Here is a 22498-nt window from a genome sequence, read left to right on the forward strand (position 1 = left end):
CTATTTGATCCTGATAGACTTGAAAAAAATTGCTACTTGCTATGGAATTTGCATATTGTATTTCGGGCTAATTTTTGGACTGTCTTCTTGTATTTCTGCATTTTACCCACTATTTACAATCTTTTACATAGTCCTTGTTTAAATCAGCTTCACATTTTTTAAAGATACTAGAAAACTTTCCATTTTCCTGAGCTGTGCCACTATATTTTAGTGGGCAATAAATATATTTATATGATAGAAGGCCAGGTTCTAGGATGCTATATGCAAGTCTGACAACATATCTGACAGGTAAGAAAAATGAGTCTCTGTGACCACTTCTACATCACTCTGAACGAACGACCACCAGAGCAGCTGTAATCACACCACACTGCAGCTTTCTTACAACTCCCTTTCCCTTCCTATCTGGTCTCTATGAGGAGGGTCTTCCTTAAAATGCTTGGTGCTGTGATAACTTACCAGGTGTTTTCTAATGTGCAGAGCCCCAGGCACCCTACAGAACATGCTGTCATGAGTTTATGTTTACCAGTAGTTGAACATTTGTGATTTCTGTTTATAAGCTCAAAACCCCTGTTCTCATCCTACCCTTATATCCTCTTGGGACAAATTCCTTTCATTTTGTAATTGCTGTTAGGGAAATGTAGAGATGTAAATTAAAGTATGATGAACATTGTGGCAGCCAGAAGTATTCCCATATTGGTCACAAAAATTGACAGATTAGTAAAACAGATAACGGACTTTTAGTATAAGGTAAAGGTCTCTAATATAATCTTTAAGCTGCTCAAACACTTAAGTCTGAAAGGTGGTGTGATAATATTGTCCTACTGTGGTGATAATATTTATGAATGAAAAGCAAAATCAAAGATGAAGACAACAGAAGTACTATTAGATGGTCAGGCCTTCCCCAAAAAACCTGAAACAGATTCCTCCAAAATCCAGTTAAAGTAATCTGTGTCTCGAAACTAGGATATGATGTGAGATATGCTGCAGAATTACTCTTCTCATGACACCACCCCACTGCCCATAGTTACATGTGACTGTACAGCATATAGTTAGTGTTTCCTGTTGTTCTTCTGTAAGCATTGTCTCATATATGAATCTATGCAAATTAACAAATTACAGTACTTGAAATTTACATGTGCAACAATATTATTAAAAATGAATGCAAAATAGATTACTTATGTCCTACGATATGCCTAAAAGTATTTTGGGGTTTTTTTTTAAAGTAATTATTCCTGTTATCATTCCAAACTATTTTATAATAGCCATTTTTAAAATTCATGGGATATACTTATAAATAAATGATAATTAACTATATTGGGGCGCTCAACTGTCTAGTTCTGTTTTGCAGCTCAGATTTTCTTTGTTGGTAAACTTCACATCAATTCCTAACATTCTAGAAGTGTAAGGAGTTGAGTCATCCTGTAATTTAACTGACAGAAGAGAGTCCAGAAAGTATCTAACTGAAGAGTATAATGTTAACATGTTAATTGACTGACAAATAGAAGAAACAGTATCAACAGGGGAATATTGTGGAGGGTTGACCTTGGCTGGATGCCAGGTGCTCACCAAGCCACTCTATCACTTCCCTCCTCAGCAAGAAGGGGGAAAAAAATACAGGGGATAAAAACTCGTAGGTCAAGATAAGGCAGTTTACTAAAGCAAAAATGAAAGTTCTCATGCACAAGCAAAGGAAAAAACCTAAATATTTTATTCTCTACTTTCCATCAGCAAGTGATGTCCAGACACTTCTCAGGAAGCAGGGCTTAGCATGTGTAGCTGTTGTAAATAATGAATGTCCCCCCTCCCTCCTCTTTCCTTTTAGCTTTTATTGCTGAGCAGATGTCATATTATACGGAATATCCCTTTGGTTAGTTTGGTTCAGCTGTCCTTGCTATGCCTTCTTCCAAGATCTTGCTCAGCTCCAGACTGCTGGGGGGATGTGAGCCGCTATGTTGGAGAGACAGGGATGATGCTGTACCAGCCCTGCTCAGTAGTAGCCACAACTCTGATATGTTAACAACGCCTTGCTAACTACCAATACAGAGCATAGCACTGTGAGGGCTGCTGAGGGGAAAACTAACTCCGTCTCAGCTAAACCAACACAAATATGTTTGCCTCAGCCGAAGCACCTTGTATTTAGCATACTCCATTTTTATCATCATCATCATGGCTGGGTTTCTCGAATGAAGATTTGGGAAGGGCTCTACCCACGTTTTTTGCAAGCATGTTGGTGGCTAAAAAGGCCAATACGAGATAGGCATGTTCGGTTGCAAAAGGTTAGCCATGCTAAAGGCAAGAGCTATTTACAGATTAGAAGGACATAAGGGTTTCAATTTTACTGAATGTTCTGTTCTAAGAATATGCTGGGTTTGTATCAGTACTGTAGGGGAATATTCCATATCCCCTTTCATCCTTTGCATCGCTATTTGCACTGATTTGTATTAGAAAGGTGCATTTTTTTTAATGTGAGCAGTACTTCTTCCTTTTGGGAATTGTTTTGCTAGTAAGGTTCTGAAGTCTGGTAAGCGAATACAATAGAATATATGGAGGAAAGAATTTCTACAGCAATCCTGCATTGATCTCTTTCTTATGTTGTGTTCATGTGGTTATTTGTTCAAGGAAATTCTCTGACCTTTGAGCTGCTGATTTTTAATATTAATCCACCAAAGAAATGTTTTTAATTACAAAGTAACTTCATACTTTTGCTTAGTTATGAGAGAAGGGCATGAGGAAATATCTGCAAAAGGCACATTTCCCCCTGTGATGAATAAATTAGTTTCAGATTCCTTCTTAAGATTCAACTGTGAGGAATGAGAAAGCTGGGAGCAGTCTTTCTCTGTTATTGAAAACTTTTACGTGCTTTTGAAAAACATATTTTTTTGTTGTTATTTTTTCAAACCTAGCAAATAAACTATTTTCTTGTCGCTTTCCCTCACTTTTTGTCTCTGGTGTCCTTTACAAGAAAAAATAAGTGATCTAAGAGCAAAGTAGGTGAAATAAAAAGGCAGGAAAAGTAATTTCTTTGGTTTTTTTATCCTTCCCCCCTACTCCTCCCAGTTTCCTATTCCTGTCTCTTTTTCTTTTTGCAGACCATTCTCACCAGTTTTCATCTGTAGCATTGCCACAGGTTTCTGAGATGTTCACAGTCAATGTGTCTGTGCTATCAGAGTGTGATTGTCTTTCTTCCTGTTCTATAACATTTCTTTTTTCCCAAAGGAAACTAACATTTTTCACTTCTCTGAATTGGTGACTTTCCTCTATGGTTTCATTGCACTTCTTTCCTTGACTCCATTTCTTTAAGATGCTCGCAGTGAATTTTTTGAGTTAATGCAACACTGTGACAATGTTCTGGGGATCACTGTAAGCTAATCTTGGACTTTTCAAAATGTAATTTTGAATCTTAGTTGACAATCCTACATCCAAGATTCTGAAAACTTCAGCTAATGGAGTAAGTAAACAGAAATTCATGCACCCGGTTCTTAAGACATTTATAGTGCATCTCTTTGGAAATGATACCTGTGGAAATTTAGCTGAAAGACGACCCTTATAAAGGCTATGATAATAGTCTTTCAGATTAACCCAACTGTAAACTTTTCTGGAAGAATATGTACCATCAGGCTTTCCATTTAATGAGGTCACCAGGCTTTAGTCTTGTCTTGACTGTATGTGTGTAACACAGATTTTGTTTGCAGACCTCAAATCTGAATGACAACTAAATAATTGGTTTCATGAGTAATTTGATCAATGGTCATTTCCCTAACTCCCTAACAAGCTGAGGAAAAGCAGGCAAAAAAAGATATTTATATCCTTACTTTCTCTGATGGTAGTTTTTAACTATGGCCCGTTTACAAAAAACACTCTGGAGGTACTTACTACAGTCGCATTTCCCATTCCAAATGACACTTTGCACCTACTTTTTTGTCATGTTTAGTTGATGGTAGCTGTTTCTTAAAGCATAGTTTATCCAGAGAGGTGATAGTTTTCCAGTGTTGAAAAGAATCACTGTGTCTTGCTGTGAAAAATCTGACAGCGTTACTGATTTCTCCAGGATACTACTAATTTATGACTTTGAAGATCAGCTCTTAATCCTCAAGTTACTCCAGTAGACTTCAACATTTTAACAAATGTTCCAGTGAAGCCAATACTGGATCGTAAAAGCCACCTTTTTCTTTCTTAAAATAGTCCTGTAGCATAAAGAATGATACTATGGGTTAAAGCAGATTGTGGAACTATGTCATGTCAGCTACTCTTCATCACTGATGAGCACTTTTACTGCAACGTCTGACAGGAAATCTCATGTTGCTAATCAGACTTCTGCTCAGAAATAAGTCTAATCTACCTAACTGAGGGAAAATAGTTATTTATCTGACAGTATGTTTCTACCCAATGTTTTTCTATGATAATTTGCTGGTTTACTCGTACTTTCTGCATATTCTTGAGTGAGAGCACTTTATTCTTGTCTTCTTCTGAACAATATAGAAAGTCAGAAAAACAGTGCGTTTCATTTTAAGATAATGAAAAATAATCACAGAATCACAGAATATGCCAAATTGGAAGGGATCCACAAGGATCACAGAGTCCAACTCCTAGCCCTGCAAAAGACCATTCCCAAGAGTCACACCATGCCCGAGAATATTGGTCCAAACACTTCTTGAACTCTGTCAGGCTTGATGCTGTGACCACTTCCCTGGGGATCCTATTCCAGCACCCTCTAGGTGAAGAACCTTTTTCTAATATCCAGCCTAAACCTCTCCTGACACAACTTCAGACCAGTCCCTCAGGTCCTGTCACTGGTCACCACAGAGAAGAGATCAGTGCCTGCCCCTCCTCTTCCCCTCACAAGGAAGTTGTAGACTGCAATGAGGTCTCCCCTCAGTCTCCTTTTCTCCAGGCTGAACACACCAAGTGATCTCAGCTGCTCCTCATACAACTTCCCCTCAAAGCCCTTCACCATCTTTGTTGCCCTCCTTTGGACACTGTCTAATAGCTGAATATCTTTCTTATATTGCAGTGTCTGAACTGCACACAATATTCAAGGTGAGACTACAGCAGTGCAGAGCCGAGTGGAACAACCCACTCCCTCAACCGGCTGGAGGTGCTTTGCTTGATGTAGGACAAAGTTGGCCCTCCTGGCTGCCAGGGCACTGCTGACACATATTTAACTGCCAGTGACTAGCACCTCCAGATCCTTTTCTGCAGCACTGCTTTCCAGCATGTCATTCCCCAGTCTGTATGTACATCCAAGGTTGCCCAATCCCAGGTGCAGAATCTGCATTTTCCCTTGTTTAACTTCGTATGGTTGGTGATTGCCCTTTAATTTTCGAGGTCTCTGTAGGGTCTCCTTGCCTTTGAGGGAGTCAACAGCTCCTCCCAGCTTTTTCGTCTGCAAACTTGCTTAGTATCCCTTCCAGTCCTGCATCCAAGTCGTTTATGAAGATGTTGAAGAACACAGGGCCCAAGATGGAGCCCTGTGAAACCCCACTGTTGACAAGTCGCCAGTCTGATGTTCCCCCATTCACTGTTACCCTCTTGCTTGACCCATGAGCCAATTCCTCACCCACCATATAATATGTTCATCCAACTGTGTGCTGGACATTTTGTGCAGAAGGATACTGTGAGAGACAGTACTGAAAGCTTTACTGAAATCCAAAAAGAGGACATCAACAGGCTTCCCCTGATCAACTAGGTGGGTTACCTTGTCATAGAAGGAAATTAGGTTTGATAAGCAGGACTTTCCTCTCACAAAGCCATGCTGGCTGTGACAGGTATTCCTACATTAAGAGACAATCTATGGATTAAAATTCTGAAAAGAATTCCTATGACTTTATATACCATTGTCCCATAGGCTTTTCCCCTCTCAGGATTTTCTACGAAAAATGGCTTTACCTCTTAGAGATACTGTATGCTACAGGTAGTACTGTCAAATGATATCAGAAAGGGATACATGCCACGGAAGAATTCCTTGCTTGCCGTTTTTTTCCCAGCCCACATCTTGTTCCTCCTTCTTGGTTACCTCTTCTCACTTGAATATTACATTCCTACTTTCCACAAGTTGACATTTTTCTCTCTGACTGAGCAAATTTTTTATCTATTACTAAACCTAAATTTCACCTCCAATTTTGCAATAGGCCCTCTAAGGGAAATAGTCCAGTTTTTAATGTTCGTTTCTCATATTTACGTGTGGTTTTTCCACTGTAATATATTTTTGTCCGATCATGTTTTTCTCTGTTATGTTTTTCCCCTTTCTTATAACCTTTAATTTATGCAAGTACCTGGGTACTATGCCAGACAGTTTCCAGGAATGAATCTCTGTCAAGATGTATTTGTGAATCTTACAAAAAAAATTGTTAAAATGCACATCTTTTATGAAACCGTGGACAAAATGTATCAGACTTCAACACGAAAGAGGCAGGACAGGCAAAATGTTAAAGAAAAACAGTGACCAAAAAAAGAACTTCATAATCAAAATCGGTATTTGGGATGTAAACTTTACAATATTTTAATATCGTATAGTCGTTGCAATATACAGAGATCATAAATGCCTGTGAATACTAGGTGAAACTACAGTTTATTGTGAGTTCTGAGTTTATTTTGAGTTCACAGGGGAAGTGGTTTCTGAGAAGGTCTGTCTTGAATGACTTGGAGCATTCTGTGTCCAAAATGAACACTTAGCTAAAAACACATATCTTTCAAATGATCTGGGTCATGTTTTTAAGACTGTAAATAGAATACAGTTTCCAAATAAAAAGTTTTACCTGGACTTTTACCTCACCTGTTTTGATCGTGCCACCATATGTAAATCCCTTGACTGAAAACCATTTGGGCTCTATTGTATTTCTGGATTAATGTTTTACTATAATTAGTATCTTATTTCCTAATGCTAGGTTTACAAAAGCGGTCCTGTTTCTGTGGGTACTATAGGGAACTTTATTGTTTCTTCCATCTAGAATATAGTTTTAACATGTTTTCATTTGGAAACTGAACCTGAAGCATGCATTTAATGGAAAGGAAGCACTTTATTTCATTGCTGTTCTTGTTGTTCTTCCTTTTGTGTCCTTTTTAGCACAATGTCCAGCGAATGAAATCCGTACAGAATCATCAGGAGTGATCCTCAGTCCAGGTTATCCAGGCACCTATCCCAACTCTCAGACATGTTCTTGGACTATAAAGGTTGAGCCAGGATATAACATCTCCATTTTTGTAGAAATGTTTCAAAGTGAAAAGCAATTTGATGAGCTGGAGGTATTTGATGGTAAGAGAGATTTAAATTCTACCTAATCACAAAAGACCAAAGATTGTGTTGACTGGGCCTTGATTTCCAGTTGTTGGTTTCATAGTGCAGTGACAAATCTGAAACTCAAACAGCAGTTCAGGATTTCTATTAATTTTGCCTTAAATCTAAATCTGTTAGCCAATTAAATTTTTTATAGATGTATTCAAGACAAAGAAACTTTTAAATGTTCTTAGGTATTGTCAGAGCAGGAGCAGTAGAGCTGCAGCATCCCTATGAAAGTCACACAATTTCCTGTTTCCTGGGAAATGTATGGAGGTGTCTAAAAGGAGAAATTAACATGCTGGTCTGTAAGGGGTCATTTCTGGTAAGGAAATATTTTGGGCTTATAATTCCATTTGTCAAAATTAATAAAATTAATTGAGTCTAAATACTCAAATTTGAGTTCAAATTCTGTCTACTTTCACCATAGCATAGCAGAACAGTGCAGATCACTGTTTGAATATACCACTGTTAGATTTTTTGACCATCTGTTTTCAGACAAAGAGTAGAGAAATGACAAAAATCCAGTTTCTAGTGCTACTCACAGTATCACCTCTCAAAGGGCCCTACTTAATTCTTATTTTCTGCTGAATTCTGAACTTATTGTCACTTGTTCTGTTCTCACTGATTGATTAGGATAACTAGTTTCTGATTGTCTTAAATATATGTTTATTCATTTGGAAACCATTATCATATCATTGCTCATTAACCAAGAATATATGATAATTATGATAGAAACAATTAATATTCACTATGGGAGTTTCATAGCATGAAAAATATGAAAAGGACACATCTTTTTCAGTATCTTGCTCCAAGTATTTCTCTTAAATAATAAGTTTTTAATGTCTAAAATTATCAGTTTGTTTTCACTTTTTGATAACAAAATTCTGGAAAAACCCATGATATTTTTAGTTCTTTTAAAAATGCCACTTCATTAGCGTATTTTTTTCTTCATAACATGTATGTTGGTCTGTGCCAGGTTACTGCAGAAAAAAGTCTGCAAGAAATCTATTACGACTAGCTTTTCCTGCACTCTATTTTGTATTTAACCTCAAGAAGCTGTATAGCATACCTGGAATTTTTTTAGTGGTCTGATCACTTGTTTTCATTATATTCTTACAAATTCATCTCTACTTCAGCTTTACAGAAATAATTTTTTCTACCACCTACCAGCAACCTTAAGTGAGGAAGATAATGGCATATTTAAAACCTCTCAATTACAGTGCCATGTAGAGATTCCTGAGCTAGCTCTCAACAAGTTGATATTCAAATATGGCACATTGCAGTACCTTGCAGAGATGCTTGTGTCCCTGTGGCCACATTAGCAATGTGCTTTGCTGGACTAATTAGTTCTACACCTCAGCATGATGACTTTGTTGGGCAGAAGGCAATGCTGATATGGCTGTATTGCTTCCATTGATGGCTATAACTCAGATTAGCTCATTCAGAGCTAGCTTTGGCTTTTCCCTGCATTGCTGCATTTTGCAACAAATATGTCATATTGTGGGATCTTGTGTGGTCCAAAACAGTGTATAGTTTATCTAGGTTAGTAGAACTGCACTGACCTATCTAAACCAGCTTAAGATACATCATCAAACTTGATGCAGAAACTGTATAAAGATTGGAAAGACAAATTTTACAGAAATAATGTTTGCTAAGGCACATGTCTCTGATTACTTTACAAGGCAGCTTTGGAATGCAAACCACAACAGTGACTGGACCTACCTGACTTCACTGTAAATTATGATGCTTCAGCAGCTGGACGATGATCAGGATAGGCATCCAGTCACTGAGGTCACCCTGGTCAACTGGGACCAATAAGCCTGTTAGACATTCCCTATAAGTCATACCTTTAAGAAATCCATCTGAATTCTAAACCAGAGAAGCCATAAATGTACTATGAATAGAGTTAATAAAGTATTTTGAACTTGAAAACACTACATTCAGTCTATTCACATAGAATAGCATACATTTAATACAGAAAAGTTCTTTTTTTCTCCCTGAACTAAACCACAAAATTTTTTTCATTGAAAATAGAAGGAAACGTCAACTTTTACCTAATATTCAGAAAAGCATCATATGACACATCACTGTAGCAGAAGTTGAGTTTTTATTTCCTTATATAGACAAATTCTGAAACAATAATTAAAAAAATGTCAGACTCAAGAACACCTAAGTCATGTTGCTGACCTTCCTGAAGACCATCTGAACAGCTGCCTGCTAGGTAAGGTAAAGAAACTGAAACTCAACTCCAAGAAAAGCAAAGCAAACTAAAACACATTGAATCAATCCTCTGATCTCCCAATGACTAAAAAATGTGGTGTGGCATATGATGCTCTAGACTAATTTCATGATCACTAATAAGGATTCTCACCTTGTTGTATGTAGTGGGTCTTTATTAGTAACTGTACTCTTTTAGTCCCTTTATTTGAGAATTTAGAAAGAACATATACATTCCCAACTGTAACATGTGTATTAAACCGATTTTACAAAAACCCAGAGTGAAGCGCAGAGTAACTGAGTGAAATGCCACATTCTGAATCATTTTTTCAAGCAAAAATAAGAATTGACTTTAGCATTCTTTATTGTTTATCCTACACTGTAATTGTTAAACACTAACTCCCTACACTAACTCCCTAATATGATAAACAAACAAGTCACCAAGCATTTTGATGAGGGCATGCTGGGCAACCTGTGCCTAAAGCTATGTTTATTTGTTCTTATTTTGTATATGCATTTATTATTTAGAAGATGTTTAGCAATAGTTATTTAGTTGTAATATTGTCATTATGGTGACTGAACTGCAGTTCCTAAGAACTGGGAGGTGGTCTTAATATTTATGGTTTGTTGTGGTTTCTATAGCCTCCCTTTTGTACCTGAAATGTCGCAGTGAGAAAATACACATTTGGTTTTTTTTATTGGACTGGAGGAGGAGGAGGTTGACAACAATTGCATTCAATTTTTAGGTGTCATTTGATTCAGTTTTATTTTTGTATTTTCATGTAACATAAGAACTGATTAGGCTGCAGCTGTTCAAACTCAGCAAAAAAAGTGAATGAAGCAGCTCTTTATTTGTAATAGCAACTGTGACCAAGATAATGTTGGTTGAACATGGCTCTCCTAGACTTGAAAAAACATGGAGCAAAAGCATAGTGTGCATATGAAGGGGAATGGTTCAGCTGGAGAAAACACAATATTCATATGGAGGAAAAAGGTGCCATTTCATGTTTTGGAAAGCTTTTGTTTAGAGATTGGATTGATGAATATTGTTTTTCTCTATAATATATGTTGTTCTATTATATAATTAGCCCCAAAAATAATTTTTTATGCTTTTATGGTTTTATTGTGGTGAAGATAGCAGTCTAGTGCCAGAACATATTTTTTCAACATCCTGTATTTACCATACCTGTGTATCTTTTCACACTAAAATGAAACTGTAATAAACACACTCATTAATAGAGCTGAGTCACAGAAAAGTATGTAAATTCATAGCACTTGTACACTGTGATGATCTTATATTTGAAGGAGCATTTTTAACTCTGTGTTTACCACATAATATGGTGGTGTTTAAACTATTCAAGATGTATGATGTCAAAGAATGTATAAATCTGCTACCGCTCACTAGTTAGATAAGAAATTTAATAAATAATAGATATAAAAAGACAAGGAGTAGAAACACAACTTCATTCAATGTAACTGTGTCAGATAGAAATGAATAATTTTTTTAGAAAATCCACTTTTTTTTCAGTGTTTGTGGCAAAATCACAAAAATATATTGGTTTATATTTCTATTTGTTTGTACCAATATCTTTTATTGTGCCCCCTAATGAAAACCTAAAACCGGATGGACAGTTTTAATAGAGATCTGTTAATTATTTCTCTGAAAATGTCAGCTTATTTCCTATCCTATTGTGTTCACATTCACTTAAACTCATTGCACTTTAAAACTTCAATAGTTTCTTTTTTCATCTCTGAAGGTTCTTCTGGGCAAAGTCCTTTACTGGTTGCTTTAAGTGGGAATCATACTGGGCAACTGAACTTCACAAGCAAAATGAATCAGCTCTATCTCCGCTGGTCAACGGATCATGCAACCAGCAAGAAAGGATTCAAGATCCGTTACTCAGGTAACTACTAAAGCGTTCCATTAAATTGTACTTTGTGACTATAAATACTATCGTCCAGCTGCACTTAAAAACATGAAGATAATTTATGATAATGTACATTTTAAGGATGTTTAAGCATTCTGTTTTTTAAGGTAAGCACAGAACTTGATCTCTCCATTTTTTTCCAGTGTGCCAAAGATCTCCAGATTAATGCTTCTCCAATTAATACTTCTCTCTGCACCTGCTCTCTTGTCTTATCAGACCTGGTGTGAGGCCTTTGAAATGTAGTAGTAAGGATAGCTCTTAGGTTTACCGTATTCTAGAGTTGCAATTCACAACTCTCAATACTGTGTTTTTCTTCATATACAAATGGAAAACTGGGATGGGGGAGGAATCTCTCATCTCTTCAACAGGCTGCATATGAATCTGGCATTGTGGTGACATGAAAATATGTAAACAGTCCATCTAACTAGTGTCAAAATTATTTTCCTTATTAATAAAAAAAGTTAGAAAAAATGTATTGCAGTACTGGATTAGACATAATGACCCTTACTCAGTCTTCAGTCTGTTTAAGATCTTTCCACTCATACATCTACAATGGTACTAAAAGACTTGGTTTAGGGATCATTTACATGATGTAAATAGTGTGTGTGAGAGAGAGAGGTGACAATTGCTGTCATTAACGTTTGCGCTTTTTTTGTGTTTGGACTTGATTAGCAATGTAATGGTTGTGTGTGTTAATTTTGGTTCTTAATAATTTTCAGTAGGAATTAGAGAAAGGAATATTAAGAATGTTTTAGCAGAACATTTCATCAAGCACCAAGTATCTCCCATTTAGTCATGTTAAAGCTCACTTCTTTTCTGTACCATCCATGCACTGCCTGCCTAACTTCTGTAAAGTTTCTCTTGTTGCTGAAACAGAAGATCAGGGCTCAGCTCAGAGCATAATAATTGTTGTTTGGGGGATTTAAGAACTATAAGCAGAACTGTGAGCAGTCACGAAAAAAAGGAGTCAGTAAAAGCATTATCTCCAGCTTGCAAGAAGTCTTTGAAATATTACTACAGGCAGACTGAAACTGAGAGATGGAAAGGAAAGTTGTTTTCAAGCATACTGGAGATTCACCTAGTTTTTCATAGTGAAAAAGCAATTGCAGGACTTAATAGATGGATTGAGAGTGTTCAAGAGCAAACAAAGAAAACCACAGCCTCAAATGTGTGGCAATGAAGGGAGTGGGCCTTCAGTTGTTAATTCAAAGTGAAGAAGCAATATCAGGGTCACAAGAGTAGACTTCATGTGAAGGATTTGTTTTGTAAGCATCAAATTATTAAGGAGACTTATTTTTGAGGAATTTAGGGAAATTATTTTATATCTTTGCTTGTACACAAAACACGTTTTGCAGTAGTGAAGAAGTGGTCTGTCTAATTGCTAAGCTCAATTCATCAATTATTATGGCACTAACTGCAAAAATAAAATTGGGAGGCTGGAGATAGATATGCAATCCTTATGGCTATGTTTTAGGAACAAACAACAGTTTAGCTTTTTCCACTTCACTAGCAGTCACTGCCTGCATTTTTCTCTAAACTTCTGTACATTTTACATGAGATTCAATGGAAATAATCAGCATGAAAGAAGAGTAACAGTGAGCGGCAGCATAAACAATTGGATTTGAATCTTAATGAGGGAGAGCAACATCATGAAAATAGGAAAAATGCAAGATCCTAAAAAGGCTATTGATACTGTGGCAGCTGTGACTGAGCCAGCAGGCTTCCTCATAATGAAGAACCTATTGAAATGAATTACTGCCCTCCCATAACCCTTCTCTTCTCCAGCTATGCCGGTGCACAAAATTTTGTAAATTGTAGCTTTGTCACAAATAGATTTCATTTGTAGCTACAAATTTTGTTCACTGTTCAAAAGTATAGAAGCTTTCAGAAAAATGTTTAATATTTTCTTTAGCGTCCAACTTTAGTTGTGTAAGCTGTTTTCTAATATTAATGGTATGTTTTCTATCTTGTGGTTTAAGGCTTTTCACTAAATCTCAGTAGAAAAAAGTCATAGCATTACAGAGGAGGGGGTATTCTTTTAAGGGCTTTGACATATTATAGAGGCACTAGCACAATTTTAGTCTAAATAAGGCATTTTCTAACTACACTAACACCTAGATATTAAATGATCTCTTTCTTAGTCTATGGAGTATCTGTATGGCATAATGAAGCCAGGAGGGGAAGCATCTGTTAGATTTTCTTGCAGCTCTAGGGAAGTAATGCTTTTTTTTTTTCTTTGAAAGGGATATAGTATGGTAAAGTCACTAAAATGGAAGAAAAAAAAAAAAAAAGGAAAAGGTCTTGTGTGCTGAAATATCTTTTTTTTTAATGCTTTTGTAGTGCTTGAACTTGACTTCCTGGTGCAGCTGGTTTCTACCCAAACTGTGCAGTATATTACAAATAGGGAAGATCTGTGAGTGCAGAAAGTGGAACTGGCTGAGCCCAGGCTAGGAAACCCACTCTATAAGAGATGAAAGTTTGAAACTGCTTTGAAAGACTCCTGAAGAACATGCTTCTTAGTTTTTCTGCCTCAATGATTTATAACCCTGCAGCATATTCCTACTCAGGAAAGCTGCGATAAAAGCATAGAAAAGAAGAAGTTTCTTTTTTAAGTAGCAGTAGAAAGAATGAGAGTGCACTACAGTACCTGGCATACCCGGTGGAGGTACAAGGACTTGGGAACCAGTTGGGTACTTCACTTGCTACTTTTCAAGTTGACATTGCCTCTGTAACATTTACAGGCTTTTGTTTAACTTTTGGTAAATCATTCAAAAGTAAATAAAGCAAGTGGTTACTTAGCTGCTTTGTAATTTCCTGCCAATAGAACTAGATATATATAGATGTATGTATTACAAACCCCACCATATTGGGTTTGAGTGGCCAGATTTTTATGGCGGGGGACTACAACTGTGGCTTCTGTGAGAAGCTGTCAGAAGTTTCCACCATGTCTAATGTTTCCACCAAGTCCAGCCAGTTCCAAGACAGACTGACTGCTGGCTACATCCAAGCCCATCAGCCATGGTGGTAGTGCCTCTGCAATAATGTACTTAAGAAGAGAAAAAAACCAGCCTCAGCAGCAGACAGAAGAAAGGAGTGAGAATATGTGCAAGTGAGGACTCTGCAGACACCAAGACCAGTAAAGAAGAAGGTGCTGGAGGTGATCTAAGTGCCAGAGCAGAGATTCTCTTGCAGACTGTGGTGAAGACCAGGGTGCAGGACAGGCTGTCCCCCTGCAGCCTGTGGAGGACCCCATGCTAGAGCAGGTGGATACCTGAAGGAGGCTGTGACATCATGGGAAACCTGTGGTGCAGAAGACTCCTGTTAGGACCTGTGGACACATGGACAGAAGAGCCCACACTGGAGCAGATTTGCTGGCAGAACTTGTGACTCCATGGGGGACCTGAACTGGAGCAGTCTGTTCCTGAAGGACTGCACTGTATGGAAGGGATCTGTGCTAGAGCAGATTGTAAGGAACTGCAACCTGTGGGAAAGACTCACTTTGGACAGGTTCATAGACGACTATCTCCTGTGGGAGGGACACCATGCTGGAGCAGGGAAAGAGTGTGAAGGATACTCCTCCAAAGGAGAAAGGAGCGGCAGGAACTATGTGTGATGAACTGACTGCAACACCCATTTGAACTCTACATTGCTCTTTAACTCCAACAGGCCACTAAGCCACACCCAGCTGCTTGCTCACTCCCCCCCGAGCAGGACAAAGGATGAGGTAGAGAATCAAAAGAGTAAAAATGAGAAAACATGTTGGATAAGATAAACATATAAACTTTAATAGGTAAAATAAAAGCGGCACATGCAATCAAATCAAAACAGGGAATTCATTCACTACTTCCCATTGCCAGGTGTTCAGCCATCTCCAGGAATGCAGGGCTCCATCACACCTTAATGGAGACTTTGGAAGACAAACACCATAAAACCAAACTTCTCTCCTTCCTTCTTCTTCCTGTACCTTTTATTGTCGAGCATGACATCATATGTTGTGGACTGTCCCTTTGGTCAGTTCGGGTCAGCTGTCCCAGCTGTGTCCCCTCCCAGATCCTTGTGCACCCGCAGCCTCCTCACTGGTGGAGTGGTGTGAGGATCATAAAAGGCCTTGACTCTGTAAGTGCTGCTCAGCAATAGCATCCATGTATTATTGACACTATTTTTAGCACAAATCCAAAACACAGCCTCATATTAGTGACTATGAAGAAAATGAACTCTCTCCTAGATAAACCAGAACACCTGGGGAAAAGTGGGGGAAGGGGGTGGGCAAGGGGGAAGACTTTTAAGATTTAGTTTTATTTTGCATTATTCTACTTTAATTTGATTGGTAATAAGTTAAATTAATTTCACCAAGCTGAATCTGTTTTGCCCACGAGGGTAATTGAGAGTGATCTCTTCCTGTCCTTATCTCAACCCACAAGCCTTCCATTATATTTTTCTCTCCCCTGTCCAGCTGAGAAGGGGAGCAGTTGAGCAGCTTTGGTGGGTACCCGGCATCAGGGTCAAGCCAACGCACCTTAATAATGTTCTTTTAACCTCACATGTTTTTGTGAGAAACATAATTCTTCACCATTCATTTCATGTTATTTTCAAGCTTTGTACATAGGAAACTACTGTTCCTACTCCCTCTCCATTTCAGTTTAAAAGAAAAAGCTATTGATTGGTTTGTCTTTACGTTTTCCAGTAAAGCTGGTTATTAGTAACAAGGCAACTGTACAAAGAAGTTCATCAGATTCTGTATAATTTTTTCTTTTCTGGTTCCTAAACTTGTACGTGGTGATTTGCTGTAATAAATACAGCGGGAAGGTCCCAGTGGAGGTTTATACAGTAATTTGAATCAAGACAAATAAGCAGGATCATTTATAAATGTTGAATCATCAGTAAGAAAGTCTATCCTATAAATAGCAGGTTATTTAGTTAGATGTTTAGTTTTTGGAGGGGTAGACATTTACAATTATATCACTAAAAAGGGAATAGGCCTTTGCAAGTTTACCTTGTGTTTTCATGCTATTTATTTGTTAGATTTAAAGCTAAAATGCAAAAGAAAAAGAATGACAGCCCAATCCTTTCTTGTTGCTTGGTTGAGCATTGTTCTCCATTTTGATTCTGTACATTATAAAGGGAAATGGATGGTCCATTAATTAAGGAAATGGGTTGGTAATCAGAAGAGGTACGTTTAATTCTCTTGTGCGACCTTACCTAATTACTTAAACCAGTGTCAAATTTCTTATCTATAGAGAGTCTAAAGTGAAAATTATGGTAACACTCTAGCGCACTGAATATTTAAAGAATAGCAGTATAAAGACTTAAGATTCCCTGGTAATATGATGATGAAGACAAGTAAGTATCCAAAAGAGAAAGTTAGAAGGAAGCAGTGTATTAAGCTGTGACTCTTTATCTGTCAACATAAAATTTAGCATGTAAGCTAAACAAAGGATTTGAAGGAAAGTTTTTTGTATATTTATAATTCCAAACATAGTACTATTTCTATGAATACTTGTAAATATCTTCTTCATATTATTTTTTTACTATTGATCAAAGATACTGATGGGAAATCAGACCCTTTGCTAAAATAAATTCTTAGAGAAAATATTATATTATTCACTGTAGAGACTGAAACCTACAAAATCCCCTGGGAGTTTTGGACATCCAGTTTAAAGGAATTTTAATTTTTAATTGGGAGTTATTTAACTGAACTTCCCTTAGACAGAGTGTCTCAAACAGCAAAAAAAAACCTCAGCACAGATGTTTAAATGTTCCAGCTATTAAGAGAATATGCTTTGTTAAGGAAGAGTGTGGTCCTGCAAATGCGAAATCAGTGTTTATCTGTGTTGCTGTCCACACATCCATTGACTAGTTATATGTGATTTAGCTAGGCAGTTATTACCCTGCTGGTATTCAGTTGCAAGTTGCAAATGGATATTTTGATTATAAGTGAGCTGAAAATGTATGTTGCCTTGCAAAATATATTGGTATCTAAGAGGCCTTAAAGGAATGTGGATGCTACGTCATTTGGAAAAGTAAATTAAATCTATAACTGTAAAGCTACTTGGGTCTCTGGAATGGTCATAGAAGTTTGTCAAATTCTGTGGTAAAACATTGCCATTCCTAGATGAGAGCATTCATCTGTCATTACACCTATTTCAGCTAAATCTCATGACGTTCCAGGGCAGACTCCCCTCTCTACAACTGGCTGGGAGAAAACCAACATTTTATCCCAGTGGTCCTTGACACAAGGCTGCAATATTTTATGACCTCACTGTAAGGATTTCTTCTTAACTCAGAATTTTCACTCGGATAACAGTGGCTGTAGTTTTCAGTCTGACATTCTTCAAGCATTTGTTTACACTTCAGGTTTTCAGACATTTATTTATTGTCTTATGTGTGGTTCTTCTGTTAATATGTCAGTTCCTCACACTAGAAGATGTTATGTGTGCTTCATCCTGGGCTCCAGAGGGAGTTCAGTTTAAATAACAGATTAAAAATTACTAAACTATAGGTTGAGAATGCATTGTATGGAGTCTTGTCAATATTCCTTCACTGTATCAACAAGTGTATTTTTCAGAGTTGTAAAATAAATCCATCTTCAAAATTTGCTTCAAATGTGTTTCTTCTTTTCATGCTATCTATAGCTTAGACATAATAAAATCTTTTGAGTATCAGCCTTTTCTATAAGTATTATGCTGCCTTTGCTAAGTTTTAGTAGGGCTTTTACGCGGATGAGGACTACAGGCACTGCTTGCCTGTAACCTTATTGCTGGTTTCTGACATACTACCAGTCCCCTACCACAACTTTAAAATGTCATTATCATACATTTTTATAAGAATGGAAGGTGGATCTAATCTATGTTAAATAACTCTTTTAAAGAGAGGTTAGCAAAACATGTATGATTTATATCACAAAATGCATATTATGGGGTTCAGAGACTCTATTGAGGTGTGCACGGGATTTTTTATCAGTTCAGATGGGGAAAGGGCCAGAACATGGGGTGGAGCATGAGACAGACAAACGGGGGAACAAATCGGGATAGGGACACAGGCAAAAAGGGTGAGGAATGTGGGAGGAGCCAGGGAAGGAAAGGGCGAATGGTGGCTGTCTCCTCTCTGCAGCTTCTCCAGCCAATCAGAGAGGGAAGTAGGGAAGCAGGGAAGCAGGGAAGAGGACAAGCCTGAGCATGCCCGGGAGATACAAATTCTGGGGAAACATACAATGTGTATATACATAATAACTGTAAAGTCCATATTGTAAGTCCCCTCAGTTGCTGTACATCTCTTTCCACTTCTGAAATCGTTCCCATTCTGATTCCTGGTCCTTGAGAACGAGTTCTTGAGGACTATACTGGTCATGGAAACCTCTCTGTAAAAAATACTAGTAGAGTAGCGATTAAAGTTTAGCATAGTTTACTTTTATTTCAAAACTTAGATTTAAACAAATGCATTCTATCTTACCTCAGATATAGTATAAGTTCAGCATTTAAGAAGTTACACTGAGTTAAGTTACATTATTTTAATAAAAAATAATACAATTGCCAAGTGATATTTTTGAGGAAACATGTGCCAAAAAATTAACTGCATTTTAATATGAAAAAATGCCTCTGATGAATCAGTGTATTGTTATTTATCATGTAATTTTTTAACATATTTGACAAAATCTTTACATTTTGACTTAGATGTCTAAGTGCACTGGATTTTTTTAATAAAGCTGTTTGGTTTTTTATATTGTGAAGCTCAAAGAACATTTTTGTATTTAGAAAGTTATCAAATGTGAAATAGATTGTTTACGAAGTTTGAGGAAACTCACTGAACAATCTGTGTTTCTTGATTGTAGCTTCCTCATGTGCAATAACATAAACTGGTTTGTGATTATAAATTATGTTTTTGAGCTTCATAATGCTTCTGCATAAGTAGACTGAATCTTTACTGAAGATTCCAAAGGTTTCAGTATCAATTTCAGTGGTATTCAAAGGTTGTATATGTCATAAATAATGTGATTTTTGCACATTAAGTGCATTTTATGTGTTTTTAATAATGTCTCTTTTTTGGTGTTTAGCTCCTTATTGCAGCTTAAACCCTACCTTGAAGAATGGTGGAATTGTAAATAAAACAGGTGGTCCCGCTGGAAGTAAAGTTCACTATTACTGCAAACCCGGGTATAGAATGATTGGTCACAATAATGCAACATGTAGGCGTCACCAGAATGGCATGTATCAGTGGGATTCTCCTGTACCAATCTGCCAAGGTGAGATAATGCTTCCTTGTTGAGTATGCTTCTATAATTTCATTGCACAGAATATTTCACAAAACAAGGATACAGCATTGTCAATATGCTGTATGTTGAAAGACGCACTGGTATTGTGAGTTGATCCAAGTGCATATTGACTTATGTATTGAATGTGTGCAGCGTTGAAGCATTAAGAACTATTCATGCAGTCAAATACAGACCAAATGAAAAATATGTTTTCAGAACTTTTTTCTTTAGTAAAATATGTATCTATAATATCTACAAACAGTCCACAGCTCATGATATTGTTATATTACTGTCATGGGTTGACCCTGGCTGGAATTTAGACACCCACGAAAATCACTAAGAGCTAGGAGAAGTCACATAGGCAAAACAAAACTCTACATGGGGATCATCATCATGGCTGGGCTTCACGAACGAAGATTTAGGAAGGCTCTATCCACATTTGCTACAGGCACACTGGTGGCTTATGTGGCCAGTACGAGATAGACATATCCGATTGCAAAAGGCACAGCAGAGAGACTCCTGAGGTGGTGTATTCAGCAGGATACGATTCTTTCTACATTGTCTTTTCTCTTCGAGAGTGATCCTGCGTGCGCTTGAGAGTGAGAAAAAAATATAAACCAATAAGATAAATATATTACTCTGGACTAAAAAAGCCCAGAGGTTTAAGGGGAAACCTAGTAACAGTCTTTTAATATGCTAAAAGTAGTTCAAAAGAGGAATGAAATAATTGATTTATGTTCTTTCTAGATAAAGGAATTACAGCTAAGCTTATTTTAGTAGGATATTAAGTTTTTCTTTATTTTTTTTTCTTCTTTTCTCGGAGCAGCTAGTGAAATACTGAAAGAGATTGCCTGTGGAGAATGTAGAACTTTTGTTATTGGAGGTCTTTCAAAAACAAATTAGATGAACATTGATCGAGTATAATTTTGACTTGCGATAGGAGAACAGAGTAGATAATGGCTCAGAACATGGCTTTTTACACCCACAACCCTGTTCTCACTGTCTTTGTTTCTGTGTGTATCCAAGTCTGAGAATTGGCATGGCTCTCTCCAGTGTTTCTGGTTGGATATCATGCACATAAGCCACTCAGCATGTTTTTCATTTTGAATCCTGCTTTTAGGGACTTCTCTATCTTTAATTTTAGGGTAGTTAAATGCTTTTCTCAGCACTATGTTCAATGCCAGAAACAGGTCACCGAACAATAAAAGCTTGAGGATTGACTTTCGGGATTTTCCAGTGCATGGAAATAAACTCAATGTCTGACTGTATGCAGTCTCCAGCTTCATTTCTGTATGCAGTGAATTTGCCTTCTTTAAAGGGATATAGGTACATAGATATTTTAAAGGCTTACCGTAAACTTTAAATTCACAGGTTTTGATAAGGAATAAATGCAAGTATGACATGTAGAGCATGAAAGAGCAATTAAAACTGCATCTCATTTTCCAGGTCATAAAAAGCTTTTCTGCTTGCATTGGAAGAACTATATTTTTCTGCTGTGCAAGATAATAGACACAATTAAGTTTGACTTATATTTTTCACACTCTGAATGCCCATCTCCCAGCTGCAACCTGTCGGTTTCATCTAATCATTGACCTAAGAAGTATTTTGACAGTTCCTTAAGTCAGAAGATTTTCTCACACCATTTTTTATTGTTTTACAGTCATATGGGAAGCTGGGAGCTTGGCTGTAACACAGTAGTGACAATATTTCCACCGTCCAAAGATAACATGCCATTTCAGTCAGTTTACTTCAGCTAACTTTACTTTAAATGTCAAAGTACTTGCTGGTTAGTGAAACTGTCCTTGCTGGTATGTTTTGTTTGGACACTGCTGTTCTAAAAGCCATTATCAGCCTCAATAAATTAATAGCAGCAGGAATATTTTTTTCCAATCCCAGTTTCAGGAGAGAAACAAACAACAAATAAAGAGATAAGAGTGAAAGGAACAGTACCAAACTGCTTTTCTGTAGCTAAAGCAGCAGTGAGAGTAGCCTGACAATGTAGCAGAACAAGATTCAGCAACAACTGAGGAAAGAAAAGAGACAGTAGAACACTGAGATACACACTGAGAATGGAAGTACTGAACTGTGGTAGGTAAGTATAGATTTTGAGGTTCTTTAGAATACTGGGCATCACATCAAACCTGACATAACTGAGAGGCCCACGTGGGTGTGACTGGGCATTGAACATGTTTTATTCCTTAAAATAACTTGCAGGTAAGAGCTACTCAGTCTTGAACTTTTTGATGAGTCTCTAGAAAGGTTATTGCCAAAGGTGAACAGCAAATGCTAACAGAATCATTTGCTTCTAAAATGAACTAAATAGACCTGAGTTGAGAGGGTTGTTTGGTTTTTAAATGACATAATAAAATCTTCTTGTTCTGCTAAGCTATTTGAAGTTAATTCATGTTTGGAGTGTTTAGAGGGAAATAGACTAAGGTCCACCTGTGTGTACAGATGGACACATACATGAAATGGGTGGATAGAATCATAGTTTTGAATTTTGTTTTTATACAATTAAATGTATGAACACTTAACACAGAGATTATTGTTTTGATATCAGAAAGGAGACCTGAAAATGTTGACAAGAAGTTGAATCTTAACCCGAATGCATACTACATCAAGCGTTCAGACACACTGACACAAGACAGAAGATAATTGTAAGGCTTCTTAGGATGGGGGGACATAGTGCAAGGCTCTGGGGACACTGAAGCCTTTCAGTAACTATGACTTGAAATAGAGAATGCAACGAATGTCATTTTTATGATGTAGTCAGAGTGACCATTTAACTTTCTGTCAATTCAGCAAGCAAATGAACTTTTTGCAAGTAAA

The 22498-nt window shown here is 37.2% G+C and overlaps 1 protein-coding gene across 5 annotated transcripts in view; it reads left to right on the plus strand.

Moving 5' to 3' along the window:
* The window catches only part of CSMD1 (CUB and Sushi multiple domains 1), a 1084078-nt gene that overhangs the window by 980781 nt on the left and 80799 nt on the right, over positions 1-22498 (plus strand). For all 5 annotated transcript variants that reach the window (XM_032681799.1, XM_032681800.1, XM_032681801.1 and 2 more), the window contains 3 exons: positions 7064-7252; positions 11251-11397; positions 19472-19660. In XM_032681799.1, coding sequence (XP_032537690.1) covers positions 7064-7252; positions 11251-11397; positions 19472-19660 — 525 coding nt within the window. The remainder of the gene's footprint in view (positions 1-7063; positions 7253-11250; positions 11398-19471; positions 19661-22498) is intronic.

Source organism: Chiroxiphia lanceolata, chromosome 3 (genome assembly GCF_009829145.1).
Source record: "Chiroxiphia lanceolata isolate bChiLan1 chromosome 3, bChiLan1.pri, whole genome shotgun sequence".
Taxonomy (NCBI): domain Eukaryota; kingdom Metazoa; phylum Chordata; class Aves; order Passeriformes; family Pipridae; genus Chiroxiphia; species Chiroxiphia lanceolata.